A 13,930-nucleotide genomic window follows, 5' to 3' on the forward strand; every position below is an offset into this window, starting at 1 on the left:
TACAATCCACCTTTACCAAAAAAAAAATTGTTACATGCACCCAGAAGGAAAGACAAATCGAACTTCGAGAAACTATTGAAGTAAAAAAAAATGAATCTAAGTGATATTGCGAATTTGAGAGAGATCCATTTCAACTTTTTTAGTTGGAGATTGAAATTTGGATTGCGAAAAGAATAGCATTCCATGTATTATCACCAAGATCTTCCCGAAGTTATGCAACACGCTCCACAATAAAACATACACGTTATACCTGACCAAAAACACGACAAGTTATACAGCAAAGTACATTATGTAGGTGCAGCTCGATCTTCCAACACCCTCAGCACATATCTGTATAGAAGCTTAAAGAGGTCCACCAGGGGACAACCAAATGATGAGAATCGCACAAAATACTGAGCCCTGGTGCTTCACCCATAACATATTACCACATTGGGTTTCCTAAACTAAATTCTGCCCAGGAAGGTACTTCTGTTTGGCCTTGTAGCCTAAGCTGTTGACTTCCCTGACTGTTCAGCTAAATAATGCTCAAGCATGTCCTCTTCGTCATCTGTATAAAATAATAGAAGGTTTGTAAGTAAGGTTTTACTGGCAAACTAAGGGGGTGTTTGGATACGAGGTACTAAACTTTAGGAGGGTCACATCGAATGTTCGGACGCTAATTAGGAGAACTAAACATGAGGTAATTATAAAACTAACTGCAGAACCCCTATACTAATTCACGAGATGAATCTATTAAGCCTAATTAATCCATCATTAGCAAATGGTTACTGTAGCACCACATTGTCAAATCATGGACTAATTAGGTTTAATAGATTCGTCTTGCGAATTAGACTCTATCTGTGCAATTAGTTTTGTAATTAGACTATATTTAATACTCCTAATTAGTATCCAAACATCCAATGTGATAGGTACTAAAGTTTAGGGGTGTGAGTTTTTTATCTAGGAAGTTGTACCTTCAAAATCATCGTCAAATTCAATGTCTTCCTCTTCTTCCTCATCTTCATCCACAACTGTGCTTGCTCCTTTCTGAAAAAGATAGCTCCATGCAAGTTAGAACTTCAAGAAACAGACAAACAAATGGAAGATATGATAGGCAGGAACAGTTATGCATATCTGTAAGACTGTAACTATGCTGCAGTCTCATTATATTCAGGTAAGATGGGGAAAAAACTTCTAATCTAGGATAGCGTACCACTGCATGCCTTCCACTTTCAAAATACTGTCGTCCTGTGAGTCTCTTTTCCTTTGGGGCTGTAAGAGCTGAATCTGGCATAAGTCTGCAGGTCAAATGTGAAACATTATCTCTAAGCACACACTTGGGTACTCTTAGAAGTTGGGAATCAAATGCCATTGCAAGGAAATGTATCATGTTAAACAAGAGATTCCATGTGGTCACTAAGAGAAAGCTAACTTGAAAGCAATTTACTGGATGCTTACTTAGCACGCTGTAAGGCCAATTCAGCTTCAAAACGTTCTCTCCAGGCCAGGAAGCTCTCCACAGTAACAGCTTCACCATGGGGTACAATGACCTAACATGGAGAGGAAAATACCTTTTCCATTATAAATTATCCTGTGCGGCAATGATATTTGCGGAAAGGAAAACAATCCATGATTCCATAATACAAGATGTAAGATATATTTGAAATTTGCTTGTAAGTGAATCAGCAGGACAAGCAGTTATTTATACCTCCTCTTCTTTCTCTTCAGTCTCTTCAGGTTCCTCATCGCCTCCGTTCTGACCGTATTTCTCGCTTAGCCACTCTTGGGCTGATGAAACAAGAGTATAGACCATAGCCATGCCTAAATTTTCTGTTGCCTAGTGATGGGAGATTCAACGGAAAATGAGATGACATATCAGGTGACCGATAGTGAATATGCATCACAAAGTAACAATAGACTCGTAACATGCTTCCATCATATTTGAGCAAGTACCATTGATGCCAGTGGAATTAGTCCACAATAACCAGTTAATCCTAGAAAGCCAAGTTAAGAAACTAGAAGTTGACTACAACTATAGTTCTCTGGCTGAAGAATACAAATAATTACAATTTGGCTCACCCTGAACTATCTAATTTAAAAAACAATGAGCTTCAATTGCTGCACTGAGTTGAACATTATAACTATATGAGATTGATGCCAAACTTGGAGCTGAGTATTTGCATACCTCTTGGTCAAGCTTTTCCTTCAGGGATGCAAGATCATCTGGTTTAATTCCGCGCATACTGCATGAATGTGTTCCAATCCAATGCAAGAGTTGGAAATACAGTAAGTACACATTTCATGCCAAAAGTATCATGAACTGAAACCATGACTACAAATTTATCACTAGCATGATGTTGAGTTTGCTTTCAGCCATGCTGGCCAACGAGATTAACGGCAAAACCTTTTGACATTCAGCAGTGGAGGTTCGTCTGGGTATTTCTCTGTGTGCGCAAAGATGAGGGCCAGTTGAACTGCAAATCAAGGGCAGATAACACATCACACTAAATCAGATAAACTCATGGTGTATTTGCACAGTTTGTGTTTGGAATCTTAGATCATGAGGGCCAGATATGCATCCAACGACAAATTTAGTTTACCTGGAACATAAGAAGCCTCATCAAAATCGTCATCCTGACAAACAGTTGTAAACAGGAAAGGACCAGTAACTAAATTGGGAAATAAACATCAAAAGAGTAGCAAATGCAGCACTTAATACGAAAATCTCTACAGCTTGCAGGGCTTAAACGCACAGCCCTCAACATCGCCATTTGCATCAGTTGCAGAATCCTAAGAGAGCTCTGTCATGTCACACGCTGGACTCGGTTGGGAGTACTACCTGAGGGGAGAGTAGGATCTGGAAGCAACGGGCAGCGGTGGCGATCCCACTCTCGCTGGGGTCGATCTCTGCATCAGCACCAACACACAACGCGACACCGATCAAAATTCGGCACAAGAAATTTGCATCCACAGGAAGAGACCCCCAGAATCGAAAGCTTGGAGGAAACAGGGAACTAAAGACGGGGGGAACAAAGGTAGACAGCACGAACCCTTGATGTCGTCCATGAGGATGGCCTGCAGCGCCTCAACCTCCATCTCCTGCTCCTGCTCGTAGTCTTCCCGCGCCACCCATCGCAACCATACAAAAGCGAAGACGCGGTTAGCAGCAGAGCAAAGCGGGGAGAGCGAAATGCCTGGCGAACGGAAGGAGGGAGAAAGGGGGACTCTGGATTTGGTCCGTACCGGCCATGATCGCTGCTTATGGCTATGCTTCAGGGAGCTCCGGGTACCCTTCGGAGAAAGGCGAGGATGAGAACTCTGCGGCGGAGAGGTAGGCGGGCGGGCGGGCGGACGACGGCGGCTGCGTGCGTCGCCGGAGGAGGTGGGGTGTGAAGAAGGCTTTCGGAGCTTTTTTTTTTTTTTTGAGACCTAGGCTTTCGGAGCTAGGATGGTTCGCTTCATTATGGATGGGCCGGACCAACTGATGGGCCCAAGGCCCGCAAAATTCGTGGCGTTTAACAAATGTCACTCTGAGTCAATTTGGTGGGCCGGAGTGGCAAATTAAAAACCTGTGAATTTAATGGTAAATAAATACTGAAAATTCAGGTAAATATGCAGAAATTTAAAAATGATGTAACTCCATTCAGAAATAAATTTAAATTTAAATACGCAGAAATAGGAAGAGCTGATGATATATTGGAAACAAATACTGGCAAAAAAACTTATGAATATAGAAATATCAAGACGATTTACAATTTGGATCGGAGGAAATATCACGATTGGTGATTATTTCTCATGCTCCTTTTTGTGGTGGAAGATTCATTTTACACATTTGTACATAACTATATTTATATAACATAATTCACCTTTCCAGTGATGGAAGTGGTCATGGAACATAAACTTGTCTGCCCTCCCGTGAAGAGCACCCCGACCTACAGCAGTAGCTCCATCTCCTCCCCGTCCCCGCTCGTGGGCTTGATGAAAGCGGGCTTTTGAAGCGGAGGCTCCAGCGCCTCCGCCGGCCAGCACCTGCACCGCTGCCCTCATGGACGACCTCTCCCTAGGGTTCGGGTGGCAACACGCTAGCGCCAGCTTTACTGCGCGTTGACCATTAACTTTCTCTCTTAGCACACGTCCATGCGTCTAGTGCCGGCACATATGCCATGCTGTGTGACCGCACAGGACCCACACGTGCCATGCGCCATATGTCCGCGCTCCTAGCACGCCCACGCCCGTGTAACCGTGAGGGTCACCTCTGATACCAATTGTAATGCTCCAGTCCCAAATATGACTCAGTCATACTTGCACGTAGAGTAAAACACGCACTTACATCAACCCCGCTTACATTTTCGTTCTCGCTTCACGTAAAAGGGTTAACCCGGGGGGTTGAAATGCATTTGGCACTTAGGTTTATAGGTTGGTGAAACTCACCCTCAACTAGCAAGGTGGGACTATTATCCACACATATACCATGCCACTTACATGGACCTCTAGTGGGCTCAATTCATCCTTAGTTGGTCCGAGATGTCACAACCGCTCCGCCGGCGGCGATGGTGCCGTCACCGCCAGCTCGCTTCTCGCTTCAGGGTACAGGAGCTTGTCCATGCTACCCACGGGAAAGTACTCGTAGACTAGGAGAAGCTCGCCTCCCTCGTGGCACCAGTTGATCAGCTTCACCAGGTTGCGGTGCGAGAGTTTGTTGATGGTGTTCACCTCCGCCACGAACTCTTTCTCCCCGCGGCTGGAGCTACCTGTACCCGTCGACACCCGCTTCACGGCCACCTCCATGTCCATCTTGTGCAGGTAACCAAGGTACACGGTGCCGAAGCCGCCCCTGCCGAGCTTGCGGTCGGGGCTGAAGTTCGCTGTTGTGCTCTGAAGCTCCTGGAGCTTAAATCTGACCGGACCGTGTGCGTTGATCGTCTTCTCAAGGTTCTGGTAGGCTAGCCTTTCCTTCCATGTCATCCTTCTCCAAACATAGGATGCCAGGAACGATCCAGCTAGGATCAAGAACGCGACGAGCAAAGCCACCTTCTTCTTCAGATGTCCCCGTTTATCCCCAAATGTGCTGGAATTCCAAGACTTTATCTGATTCACGGTACTAGAGAAATGGCCTTCCGTACCCGTTGGGAATCCTTTTATATACCGGTTGGGAATCCTTTTAGTACCAATTTCGCAACCGGTATTGTTTGTTCGGTACTAAAGGGAGGTCTTTTAGTACCGGTTGAAATAACCGGTACTAAAGGGCTATTAAAAAATAAAAAAGTGAAATTGCGCCCGTCGCCCCCTGCCGCTCCCGCCCTCCCGCGGCCGCTGCCGGCCCCGCCCCGCCCTCCAGCGCCCCCGCCGCCGCTCCCGCTGCCTCCTGCGTGAGAGAAAAGAGAGAAAGAGATAAGCTACCGTGAGAGAGAAGAGAGAAAGAGATAACCTACCGTCGAGTGAGAGGAGAGAGTGAATTAAATGTCCCTGTGCCACCCGGTACTAAAGGTCCTCAGGCACATTAGTACCGGGTGGAGGTTCCACCCAGTACTAATGGGTGATCTTTAGTACCGGGTGAGCTCTCACCCAGTACTAAAGGGGTTATGGGGGCTCCGTATTAGACTCGCTACTAATGTGAGCATTAGCACCGGATCAAAACCAACATTACGAAGGAAATGCCCTTTCCCCGGTAGTGTCAGTTGAGTGAACTCGCAGGTCGAAGCTGCAAAGCCGACAGTGATGTCCTCCAACAGATACCGTGACAGATCAATCGGCCAAGCATTCGAAGAAACGTGCCCCTCCTGCACTGTGGCTACGCTCAGGACAGCGCCATCGTACTGTATCACGACGCGTACGTGAGAGGCGGGTATGTGAAAGCAGATCTGACGCTGTTGACGTCGAGCCCGACATGGTTGCCGTCGAGGTCATCCGCGGAGTTCTTCCTCGTGTCGAACTCCACGGCCACGGCACGGTTCGCCGGCGCGCCGTCGGTCTGGTTGCTGGTGATGCCGAGCCACCGGCCGCTGCTGTCGCCGGCGGGCAGCCGCGAGCTGTTCGTCAGAAGAAAAGCCATGCCTTCTCCAGTCCCGTTCTGCAGGAGGATGTTGAGCAGGAACTCCGTCGCGAACGGCGTGAGCGCCGTGTGCTCGCTGTTCCAGAGCTTGAGGGTTCCCCTTGTGTAGTAGACCCTTCCTGATCTGTGGGTGATGTTTCCGGTGTTGGGAGCTCCATTTGCGATCCCTGAACCTGGGCTGAGTCCGAAATCAGCCTTGTTGGCTGCGTCGAAGGTCGGGTAGCTGAACTGCAGGCAGCTGCAGCTGCTGCCTAGGATGACAAGGGCTGCAGAAGCTAGCATGGAAAAGACCCTGATGCTGCTGCTAGGGGATGCCATGGCGAGCTAGTGATCATTCCTGTAATCTCTCCGGCAAGGTTGAAGAAGAGGAGGGGTTATGCCACCTTCAATGCTTGAGAGAGCAGAATCCCAAATTAAATTGCAGAAACATTACGAAGCCATAGCCAATACCTGTCATTCATCAGGAGACGTGTTCACTGAACAAAAAATGCTATTCGACAGCTTTCAAATAAAAAAAATGATGTGCAGCAATGGAGCCAAAGACTGCGGAAATTTCTCCTAACATCTAGACTAGCAGGGACAGGTAGATCATCCTGTTTAAACAAGGAGGCTGTTGTTGAAGAAATAGAGCCACGATAGGGACATGTAAAGTTTTGATAGTGATAGATGTGAATCATTCAGATAGGAAAATGTTTTATTAGTCTAGATGACATATCAATGCAGACATTGCCATCAAAGAACGAGAGAACGAGATTGACGGTAGCCAGGTCAAATATTTCCAAGGTAATCTACCATTCCAATTTATTGGTATCGCCTGTTCATCGTGCTGCAACCAATAGTATTTTCATGCTGCCAGAATTTGGAGTAAACATGCGAAATATCCCTACGTACAAATATTTGTTAGTCTTCCTCTCCACATTGCAAATATAATTATAACATAATTCATGCAGGTTACCTGTAACAACCTAAATGTAATTACATTGTTGAGCATTGCATCATGAGCATCATTGTTTGCTATTATAAAATTTTTGTGCTTGTTTAAATTCATTTGCATTTTAATTTGAATTATTGAATAAAGTGAAAATGCATGTCTTGTGAAGAAATTTTATTTTTCCAATAGGACATATATTGAGTCATAGCTTGGTAAAATACTTCTTCCTCAAATATGAATTTAGGTGATTTTTCTCGGATTTTAGAAATCCATCTTGAAGCCGAAAAGCTCATCCGAAAAACAAAAGAAATTGCATTCCATGAAGAATTTTCATTTCAAATCTACCATAACTTTTCTTCCCAATTCAAGTAAAATGGGTTGCTCTTGATTTTCTGTATCAACACAATTTTATGTGGAATTTTTGGAGGCCTAGAAGATTACTTTTGGAAGATGGAGGAAACAAGAAGTTTTACCATGGATGTTATGTGATTTGTTCCCGGACTGTCCGCGCCTCAGCTGTTGGCTTTCCGCGAGTTGGCCGTGTGTGCGTGTCGCACTTACACAAATGCTGCGCCACATGCCCCGCTGGGTCCCGCCTGCCATCCACCTCACCCAACACCCCTCTCCCACCCTTACTGCCTCCCACACACACCAGAAGCTTCCTCCCTCCTCCTTTCTTCCCCAACCAAACCATGGAGGAAGAACTCCTCCCTCTCCACCAAATCCACCATATCTCGCCGGAGTTTGCCGGAGGACTGTCGGAGGATGTTGCCAACGAGCTTCTCTACCACCTCGTCCACCTCTTCCTCGTCGGAGACCAAGGAGAAGGCCATCCCCAAACTTCTTCTTCATCTTCCCCAAGCACCTCAGGGATGAACTTGGCCCGATCTACTCCAACGCCGCCCTACACCAACAAGCAGCCCCTTGTTCATGCTCTAATTGTCACCGGTGAGCCTCCCTCGCCTCTCCCCCTCTCCCTTTTGCCCTCAATCAAGCCTCATAGCCCATCCATGGCCTATCACCATTGATGATCTAGAGCTTTGGATCCTTAATGCATATCAAATCTATCTTCCTAGATGAACTCTAGACACTCCCAGAAACCCATAGAAACAAACCGCACCCCAAACCGACATCGGAGTCTTCACCGCCGAGCCACGATGGCGGTGCGGACGGTCCGCTCATCACCTGCGGACGGTACGCCACTTGTACCCGAAAAATCCACGGAACCTGTTCGTGTCTGCTACTTGGCCTGTCTTTGTATGGCGGACGGTCCGCAGTTCAATTTCCAAGTTTACACAGAACCGACGTGCTTCTGGAGCCCGCCCTCCGCAAGCACACCGTACCTAGCCCTCTCAGCCCTGTTTGTTTGAATGCATAGAACATGTGACATTTGTATAATTCATATGAAATTGAATATAGCTCGAAATAATATGAAACAAATTTTGCTAGTTCAATAATGATGTCTAGTATCCGTTAAAAATATGTTTGCTCACAAAATATTTAATTAGCTACCTAATTTAGTTAGATAAGTGTTTATCTTGTTAATTGCATCGTTAATTCTCTATTGGTCCAAAAATTATGAAACCAATTTTGTTAGTTCAGTTACGGTATGTATAATTCAATGGAAGTGCTTGTTTGTGTTAATTGTATGCAGATTGATACAATTTTAGATATATTTAAATCTAGTTAATTAGTAAAATGCATAATAATTTCATATATGCTTCTAAAATTATGGATCCAACTCTGATAGCTTCTTTTAACTATCAACTGCTGTTTTAAATTAATACGACTTATGAATTGGTCATACACTTACATAGAAGTGTTGAATTATAATCTTTCTTAGCTTGTTAAATACACGATCAATTATATAGAGATGTTCCTAAAATCATGAATCCAATCTTATTAGTTATCTATGATCATGATATGCTGTTTTTAATTGTTGGCTCTCATGAGAGGATTGTATAAGGATACAACTTTAATTATATGCTTGTTCTAGGACTAGCTTGCTTGCAAAATACCTAGGTAATCAATTGTGCTCATGTAAGCTATAAAACCACCTTTGTTAGCTAAGGATAAATGTGCTATAGTTATGTGATTAGAAACCATCATGATACAACATAGAATGATAATTTTTGCCTTAATTTATCAAGTATAACAAGTTTAGCTAAACTCTAATTTAGGGAATAACTTTACTGCTCTTAGTTAAGATGTGATGGGTTAGTTCCCCATTAATTCATGAATTGTGTTGGTTAACTAGTGTTGCTAACTATCTTACTTGAGCATGTTCATTTATTAATGTTGGTAACAATCATGAGATAATTTCTTTGGTGGATGCTTTATATTGTGACAATTTAATTATGTGATAGTTCATATGACAACTAAAAATAGCACAACTAGTGTTAATAACCTTCTCATATTACAACCCTTCTTAAAATGTATGTGCACATGTATTAGCTATTATTTTGACACATTCTCTCTATGTTATGCTTGTGTGCTCTACTTCTAATCTTTAAGTACTTACTTGATGACCAGAAATCATCTTAGCCTTTACTTCTCATAAGTCATTGCATGTCATATGCATTTACATTCATGTCATCCTTTCTAATTCATTCATTCATCTAATCTCGTAGATAATGACGTTCTGGAGTGTTGCGTTCTTGGAGCACCAATCTCAAGCAGGCACCTATGTATCTCAACTCTATTTTCTAAATGTGAAATGCTATTATTTATTAATGGTTATGTATAGCCTTAGCTCTATCTAGACATATGCAATGAGTAGAACCTATTAGACATGTCAACTCTTGGTGTTAGCCCAACTTATCTAGTAAAAGTATGAATGCTAGAAATCTCAATATAATTGCTTAGCCATGCTTAGTTCTCAGTAGAAGTCGAGGGGTGGCAAGGTCACCACCACTCGCGAGTTGTAGGATGCTTGCTTAATTAATACTTGAGTAGCCATGAATGGATTAAAATTGAGCAACTATGAATGATTATTCAAACTTGAGCAAGAATGCTAGAGTCATGTTGAGATTGGATCTCACTTGACTTAGACTTGTTTGAGTTGGTTAAGGACCGATCTTGGTAGCTGGACTCTTGAGCACTATTCCATACAAACCACATACTTAATATGGGAATGGTAAGCCAAGTAGCATAAGTCGCACCTTGCCTTGACTGGATTCGGTGCGGGATGGGATGAGGTGTGATCGGTCATGTCCGGTGCATCTATATATTTCCGGCCGTTTGTTCATAGTCCGGTGTGGGTATGTGAACGATTGGGGCATGAATCAAAGGCCGAGGGTATGGTCGTTGGTCTTCTGCCTCGTGTGGGAAAAGTTGTACACCCTTATAGGGTACTAATCTATTGCAATAACCTCACTCCAGGTTCCGGAGCACGCTCCTGAGTTTTGAATTTAAAAATAGAGTTACCGAATGGGTTCATGGAAGATTGAGCTCATGACATATGATCACTTTACTTATGCAATTATATTGGTGCTTGATGTAGAATTATAGATGCTATTCTTTTGCTTATTCACTTAACAAAACATGCTCGCATTTTATGGTTTAATGATAAAACTTGACAAGGCTCATGCATCCACCAAATATATAGTATTATGGATAAGCCTTGCAAGTACGTAACGTACTTATTGTGTTATCGTTAAGTTGTTTTTGCAGGTTTCCTTGTGAGCGGTGGCCGGTGGCTACATCCATCCCGCCAAAGCTGGCAAAGTGGATGGATGGTGGAGGTCGCTCTAAGCTTGTGCAGGTGGTGTCTTATGGGTAAGGACATCATTGTTGCACCTTGTTACTTTATATTTTCCGCTGTGTTTTAACTCTCAATCTTAGAAAAACAGGATAGGATAGCCACCTAGACTTAGGCTACACCTATGTTGGTTAAGAACCTCACTTTAATCGGTGAAAACGCTCTTGTTCTAATTGTTATATGTTGTAATTATAATCTCTGGATTTTTGTAAGATGATCAAGACTTCTAAACAAGGTTTAAATTTGCTCTCATATGTATCCTTGTGATGGTTGCCATGATGTAAAACGGTATGCGTGTTGTTCCTAGGCGATGCTTGAGGCGGATACCGGGGACTACCAGGATTATTTCGATTAAGTTGGGTCGATCAATGAATGGTAACCCGATTTAGTTGAGACAATTTGAGCGGTTCCTTACATTACATATTTTAGTTGAGATAATTTGGGCAGTAGTTCGCCATAACTATATAGGTATATCGTTGGAAGTTTTGGATAGCTGCGGAGGCGTTGAGCTACTGTTCATAGCTGCTGACGTGTGGATCCTGCGGCTTCAGTTTAGGGCACGTGGCTAACAGACTTAGATTAGGAATCTTGAAAGGTAGTTAAAAAAATATATTTACATTAAAAAAATTATAGAAATTGATATATTTAAAAAAAATATTGATTTTTTGAGTGAAGAACGTTTAAAATGCGATCCATTTTAACTTGTTGCGCTTAAAATGGATCAATAAAAATATTTATAGATTAGATGGGAGGTAGGATCAGAATCAGAATTATGAGAAACTACCTGGGTAGTGATTCCTATCCATAGTAGAAAAAAGTAGAAACACTGAAACATTTTTAGCCGGAACTGATCCCTTATGTGACCGTTTGGCAGTGTTTCTAGTGATGGGCCTTAGTCATTAAGGCCTTGTTCGTTTTGGCTGGAATGGCCCGGAACGTGGCCTGTTCCACCCGGATCAAATAGGTCCGGTTTGAAGTCAGGCCGGACTAAGAATGGTCGTTCGGTTAGATACGGCCCGGAATGAACTTTCCACCCTCTCCACAGCCCGGAACGCTTCCACTGGTCTCACCCCCCAGTTCCGATCCAGGCGACGGACGCATGAGGCGACGCGAGGCGGAACGAGGTGGCGGCGCGTGAGGCGACACAGCGGCAGCACGACGTGGCGGCGTGAGGTGACGGCATGGTGGCGTGGGACATCTTCAACGGCCACCACCGCGACGACGGCCGCCGCCTTCTCGCCGGCAAGCTGCTGCCTTTTCCTCTTCTCTCCCTCTCGCCTTGGCAGATCGATCTGGCGCTTGATAGGGGTCAGCTTGCCGCCTCTGGATCTTGGCCAGCAGGTAGGGGTAGCACCATGACGCTGCTACCCTTCCTATCTAGCGAGTAGCGACCACCCCCTGTTTCTTCTTTGCTACGGGTATCATCGGGGCTCGCCGGCTTTTCTTGTGGGGGGTGAAGTTTCAGTTCTCGCATGCTTCTTTGCTCCATCTCTTCCTGGGTTTTGCTGCAAGGATTAGTCCAACTATTCCGCGAATTTCAGCGTCCTTTACGTGTTCCTGCTCAGAAAATAATAACGGGAGGGATGCGCATGATTTTTCTTGTTTCGTCAGGTGGTGTTCTTGTTGTGAGTTCAGGACCGAAATAAATACAGGATGATTCTTGGTTTCTTAAGCTTCACCTTATTTGCTTCACCTTCAGTTCTGAGTGATCGATTCTACTGAGCATTTATTTACTAGTATATCATGTCTTTTTTCTTCGTTGTTTCTGAACTAGATGTACTCTGAGTAACAACCTGTTGCATAGCTGTATGCTTTGCTAAACAAGGAACAGAATGTTAGTTGTTTAAGCCTCCTAAGATTCCAAAGGAAGAAATAATCTTTAGATTACAATACTGTGCCTCTTGAGAGCTTCAATTTTGGATTTAATTGGTTATCTGTCATTCAAATTTAACTGTTAAATCAATCTAGGAATGCGTCAAAAATGAACCCCTATTGGTAGGGAACGGACAATGTGGACTTCCCTGTAATGTCTGTACAAGTAGAATAGCTTGCTATTTTGCCTATTTTTTACTCTTGTGAGAACCAATATGTGCCCATCTTTAGACGCGTTTGCTCTTATCAAATTCATGTTATCAATCTGCAGTTACTGATCGGCACCTATCTGTGCGTTTCCTGTTCTTGTGAGTTATTGCATTGCTCTTCCTTTACTCATCGATTGCCAAATTGTGTGTTTATTCTTTGTTCAGTCTGAACTTGTCTATCATTGGTTAAATCTGAACTTGTTTGTTCTTTGTTAAATTTGAAATTGTTTATAGTTTGTCTCTGAGTAAGCATGATGATTATGAATCTCAGCTTAAGAGAGACTTCAAAGAAACTTCGTTATGGATATGTTTAACTAGCACTTGTGTATATATTGTTGCTTTCACGAGTAGTGTTGTCTACAACTAACCTGTGAATAGTTTTAGTTCTACTGCTTGAAAATTGTGACAGTATTTCAGAAGCTTACTAAATCTTAATTTATACTCTTATAGTTTTATCTGAATTTCTCTTGTTTTCACTGTGGCTGTGCCATTTGCATATCCTTAGATTGTGTGTATAAATATCATACTATCATGCACAGATTATTTGTGTGTATAAATTGTACATGCTTCTGAAAATCTCTATCTTGTTTATGATATATTCTATGAATGTCTGCAACATTAGGAGCAGCCTCTACAGTTGAGGAACCAAGAAGTTCAAATACCTGATAAACAGAAGATCCTCAGTGTGAATTTCTACTTTTCTTGGCTTTAAATTGACACCGGCAATGAAGTTAAAGAGCTCAAGTGCTAACGAGAGGAGGGCGTGACTTGTTTTGTTCTTCTTTCTTTTCCAAGAGAGTGCTGTGATTCGGACTTCGCCGTGCTAGCAGAGGATACCTACAGTGTCTTGCTAGTTGCTACTTATAAAGGGCTCTGTTGAATACAAATATTACTTCAAGAATAAATTTGTTGCTACAAGCGTTTTGTTGCTACAATTGTTTTGGCTGAATTCGTTGCTTCAAGAACAATTTTTTTTGTCTCTGTTGAAATAGTTCTAGCCCTGAAATAATTCCTGTACAACTGAACATATTATTTGTGGGCTTGGTTCCTAGCCGGGATCGAGTGAAGCAAGGGGATCCACTGGAACGGTTCCTGGACTGGATCAGTCCAGTCCAAAGGAAACGAAC

The 13,930-nt window shown here is 43.3% G+C and overlaps 2 protein-coding genes and 1 pseudogene across 7 annotated transcripts; 1 reads left to right on the forward strand and 2 right to left on the reverse strand.

Annotated features, from left to right (window-relative positions):
* Positions 1-156: 156 nt before the first annotated feature.
* On the reverse strand, positions 157-3,403 carry LOC101784055 (RWD domain-containing protein 1). The gene is made up of 11 exons (XM_004968903.3): positions 3,223-3,403; positions 3,030-3,095; positions 2,819-2,886; positions 2,580-2,613; positions 2,384-2,453; positions 2,165-2,222; positions 1,688-1,816; positions 1,438-1,529; positions 1,193-1,277; positions 954-1,026; positions 157-547 (listed from the first exon to the last, which is right to left on the reverse strand). The coding sequence occupies exons 1-11, from the start codon at positions 3,227-3,229 to the stop codon at positions 486-488; spliced, it is 744 nt and encodes a 247-aa protein (XP_004968960.1). The 5' UTR covers positions 3,230-3,403; the 3' UTR covers positions 157-485.
* Positions 3,404-4,506: 1,103 nt separating this feature from the next.
* On the reverse strand, positions 4,507-6,349 carry LOC101763012 (annotated as a pseudogene).
* A 1,264-nt stretch (positions 6,350-7,613) lies between these two features.
* On the forward strand, positions 7,614-13,771 carry LOC101784472. 6 transcript variants are annotated; one of them, XM_022826378.1, is made up of 4 exons: positions 7,614-7,910; positions 9,593-9,649; positions 10,623-10,739; positions 13,426-13,771. In XM_022826378.1, the coding sequence occupies exons 1-4, from the start codon at positions 7,655-7,657 to the stop codon at positions 13,467-13,469; spliced, it is 474 nt and encodes a 157-aa protein (XP_022682113.1). In that variant the 5' UTR covers positions 7,614-7,654; the 3' UTR covers positions 13,470-13,771. The 6 variants fall into 6 exon arrangements, with proteins under 6 accessions (XP_022682113.1, XP_004968964.1, XP_004968963.2 ...); XM_004968907.2 differs by having other exon boundaries at positions 13,432-13,771; XM_004968906.3 differs by having other exon boundaries at positions 10,635-10,739.
* Positions 13,772-13,930: the final 159 nt, after the last annotated feature.

The sequence above is a fragment of the Setaria italica genome, chromosome V (genome assembly GCF_000263155.2).
Source record: "Setaria italica strain Yugu1 chromosome V, Setaria_italica_v2.0, whole genome shotgun sequence".
NCBI classification, from domain to species: Eukaryota; Viridiplantae; Streptophyta; class Magnoliopsida; order Poales; family Poaceae; genus Setaria; species Setaria italica.